The sequence below is a fragment of the Rhagoletis pomonella genome, unplaced genomic scaffold (assembly GCF_013731165.1).
Source record: "Rhagoletis pomonella isolate Grant_MI unplaced genomic scaffold, Rhpom_1.0 Rhpom_scaffold_00001, whole genome shotgun sequence".
NCBI lineage: Eukaryota > Metazoa > Arthropoda > Insecta > Diptera > Tephritidae > Rhagoletis > Rhagoletis pomonella.
This window is the reverse complement of record NW_023458555.1, coordinates 79819084-79823577: the sequence shown is the minus strand read 5'-3', so window position 1 is coordinate 79823577 and position 4494 is coordinate 79819084. Positions and strand designations below refer to the sequence as shown.

Genomic DNA, 4494 nt, shown 5'->3' with positions numbered 1-4494 from the left:
CCAAAATCGCTTAGGCGGTTACAGCGCCAATTAAGAAGAAGAAGAAGGTGATAACGAACAAAGCTGCATTTTCAATTTTTATCATTCGTTTTAGTGAAATTTAACTCATTCAGGAACAGTCTACGGAAAAGCAATTTGTTGAAAATTATTCAAATCGGACTAAAATTACACCCCTGCTTATCATGCAAAGGTAGATTAGAGAAAGTTGAAACGACGATATTTGATAACTGCGCCGGGTATATAAAGTTCGGTTTCACTCGAACTTATACTTCTTTACTTGTTGTTTTTAACACCGTTCTATACAGACTTTAGCGGCCATGAATTCGATGCACCGGTAATGACTCATGTTGGTATTGCGCACACTCGCTGGGCTACTCATGGTGTTCCTTGTGAGACGAACTCCCATCCTCAACGCTCCGACGAAGGCAATAGTTTCGTTGTTGTTCACAACGGTATAGTTACTAACTATAAGGATGTAAAAACCTTTTTAGAGAAACGAGGCTACGTTTTCGAATCAGATACAGATACAGAAGTTATTGCAAAGTTAGTACACCATTTGTGGAAAAAACATCCAGGTTATTCTTTCCGGGAACTCGTGGAGCAAGTTATTCAACAACTGGTAAGATATTTACATTTTCTGAAAATTTTAATAATGGAATGGATATTCGTTTTTTATTTATGCACGTAAATATCTCCATAGCTTAGAAGTTAGAGTCGATACTTTATTTTACTAGCGACCACCCCTCTGCAAGCAATGACAAATCCGCTCGAATCCTCATTAAGAATATGCAAAACGAAAGCGCAAAGATTTTCTTGCTTTTTCTTCTTGTAAATTCCAAATATTTTTCTTCTTGTAAATTCCAACAAATATCTCCTGATAGTAAGGTGACGGGAATGTTTTAACATTTCAGGAGGACAAATTCTCCACACTGAAAACACAAAATTTGTTTTTGTTTTTTTTTTTAATTATAAGACCGCCACATAGTAACAAGTTTTGACTATTTAATTTTAAATTTTTTAACTGTAATGGTATTACTTGCAAAAGAAATTTCTTTTGTTCCTCGTCTTTCGTCAAAGTTCGATTATAATTTTGTATCAATGCTACATCTCGTTCAGCAATGGCATTAGCATATTTAATACTCTTAATTGTCACATATAAATTCTCAAATGCCCACCGACAACTTCCAAAATTTTAATTAAAATTTTTTCAAATTGGAGAATTTCCTTCTCAGTAAATAAGTAATTTTATGGCCATAAATTCGCTAGGTTAGTTATTTTGGATCACCCTTATATATATATACTAGAATTAATCGTTTAAAGTAATAAGAATGAGTGGCGAAATTTCCCAAGTTTAAGTAAGAGAATAAAATAGAGATGGATAATGGTATAAATAAAGACTAAGCCCAACAATATTCTGCAAAGTAACGAAGCGATTCTTGTCTACAGCGAAAAGTTCCTCTTATGTTTCTTATTTTTAGGGGTAAAGTTTTCTATAAGCGGACAGAGAACACAAAGTAGAAGTAGAAGATTTGGAAAAATGCAGTCGATCTTTGAGATATCGGGGCTCCTGAGTAGTAATGACATTTAAACTTTAGCAAATCGTCAAAAGATACAGATGTAATTTGCTTTGCAACCACAGTAGTACCTAGCGATATGGTACATATACAATCCGTGCAGAAAATCAGACTAGCTCAGAACTAGGGAGAACTAGACCTTTAGCCGACAGTACTAGTTCTAGCTCAATACCCAAGCAATGCTTTCTGTCCAGCTTTCCACGACGATGTCATTGGCGGTGGCAATTGTCCCCATTGCATTACTTTGCAACCAGTTTTTAACCGGTTCTGTTTACGACAGTTTTGTTTTTTACAAGAAAACGTTTTTAAGATTCGATTTTCGGATATTTTTGTTGGCTTTTTCTTTTCTGTTACAGATTTAAATTCATTAAATTTAAAAACTCACAACTGCCTCCACCGTGATTTGAACTCGGGACCAACGATGCTTGAGTCGGAGGTCTTCTCGCTGAGCTACTTTCGTATTGTACGAGTAGTGAGCATTTACACATTTACATCGCAAGTTTCAACTGTCCCGCTCTGCATCCGTTTTGCACTAGTTCACAGTTAGATCTGATATACGTAGTTCGGAACTAGCGCTTTGTCAGACTGTCTCTAAATTTTACTGCAGGGATACTACATTAAGTTTACTACCACACACACTATCACAATTAGTATACAGCTCACAACCATATACATACATATCTATATATGGTGACGATTAATGTTTGTTTCTTTGTATTTTGCAGGAAGGAGCATTTGCTATAGCAATTAAGTCAAAACACTTTCCTGGGGAGTGCGTAGCTTCCAGACGGGGTTCGCCCCTACTTGTCGGTATAAAAACGAAGACGCGATTATCCACTGATCATATCCCAATTTTATATGGAAAAGGTGATCTATTTATTGTGTACTAAATTTATAAATCAGCTGCATTAGTTAGTGATTATAAACCTATGGTATGTACGATTGCATTCTACACTTACAAACAAGAGTTCAGAACTACTTACGTATGCATTTCGCTTTTCAAATGGATTTTAGAATCAAATACTTACATATATTAAACTACGCTTTAACGTCAGATATTTAGAACTAAAAAGTGGAAAATAATGTTTTATATAAGTGTAAAATAATCACAAGAAAAAAATCTATATCATTTTCAAAAATCGTGGGGTGCTTTGTACTATTTTGTTATACTAAATCTGCTTTTAAAGAAAAGTCTTTCAGAAATTGGTACCGATCACCCTACGCTTATTTTAAATGGTATCGCTTTTTGTGTTAATCACTTTACATTTAATGCTATTGTATTTGGATCTTTTTGGCCGGTTATATTAAATAAAACAGGTGTATACTTTTTCCTCTACGCATTTCGACGCATATTCGCGCCTTCTTCAGGGAGTCTGTATATTTTTAAATACGAAAAATATATTAATCTTACTAATATTATAAATGTGAAAGTTTGTATGTTTGGATGTTTGGGAAATCATCACGCGGAAACGACTGAACGGATTTGCATGAAATTTTGTATGCAGATAGCTTATGGGCCAGATTGGTTAATAGGCTATTTTTTTAAGAGTTGCCACCTGTTAAAAAAGTTTAATTTATTTAATATGCGGGAACGACTGAATGGATTTGCATGAAAATTTGCACACAGATAGCTTATGGCCTAGATTGGAAAACAGGGTACTTTTCTTAAGAGTTGCCACCTGTTAAAAAAGTTTCATTAAATTAATACGCGGAAACGACTGAATGGATTTGCATGCAATTTTGCAAGCAGATAGCTTATGACCTACAGTGGAAAATAGGCTAATTTTTTGGAAGAGTTGCCACCTGCTAAAAAAAGTTTAATTAAATTAATACGCGGAAACGACTAAACGGATTTGCATGAAATTTTGCACACAGATAGCTTATGACCTAGGTTAGAAAGTAGGCTACTTTTTTAAGAGCTGCCACCTGTTAGAAATGTTTAGTATAATTAATACGCGGAAATGAGTGAACGGATTTGCATGTAAGTTTTCACACAGATAGCTTATGAGCTAGGTTGAAAAATGGGCTACTCTTTTTAAGAGTTACCACCTGCTAAAAAAGTTTAATTAAATTAATACGCGGAAAAGTCTGAACGGATTTGGATGAAATTTTGCAAGCAGATAGCTTATTACCTACAGTCGAAATTAGGCAAATTTTTTGGAAGAGTTGCCACCTGTTAAAAAAGTTTTAATTAAATTAATACGCGGAAACGACTGAACAGATTTGCATGACATTTCGCACACAGATAGCTTATGACCTATGTAGGAAAACAGGCTTTTATTTTAAGAGTTATCACGTATTAGGAAAGTTTTATTAAATTAATACGCGTAAATGACTGAACTGATTTGCATTAAAGTTTGCACACAGATAGCTTATGACCTAGACTGGAAAAATTTTGCTCAAAGATGGTTTATGACCTGGATTGAAAAATAGGCTACTTCCTTAACCGGTTTTCCGATCAGAACGAATTTTATGACACTTATCTACTACGGATTTCGGAAGGATGATCTTAGACTGAAATTAAGTCCGATAACTCAAGGCCCCTCCCATACAAATTGGAATTTTCATATTACATACATATCTCTGGAAGTATTTGTGGGAGAGAACTGAAACTTGGTATAGTGATATGTATGTGAAATCAATGATGGCATTAATCGATTGATGTTTGAATCAGTTAGTTAATTCGATTAAATTCAATCTGATTACAGTTAATCATGATTAATTTTAATCTGACTAAACAGTTAATCGTAACGCGATTAAAAAATTAATTTTTAATCATTAGCTCTTAATTTGATCAAGTACGTTTGGTTATTAATTAAGTTATGCTGGAATTTCCCTGTGCACACAAAGCAAGTTAATCCGGTATGGCTACTTCGGGTTTCCTCATCAATCTAAGCAATTTGGTGTGCATTTTCATTAA

At 34.4% G+C, this 4494-nt stretch overlaps 1 protein-coding gene across 1 annotated transcript in view; it reads left to right on the top strand.

Annotated features, from left to right (window-relative positions):
* Positions 1-305: 305 nt before the first annotated feature.
* LOC118748003 (glutamine--fructose-6-phosphate aminotransferase [isomerizing] 2-like) overlaps positions 306-4494 on the top strand; it is a gene marked incomplete at its 5' end in the record, with an annotated part of 125812 nt that continues 121623 nt past the window's right edge. Inside the window, 2 exon segments of the mRNA XM_036482266.1 lie at positions 306-619; positions 2300-2441. Coding sequence (XP_036338159.1) covers positions 306-619; positions 2300-2441 — 456 coding nt within the window.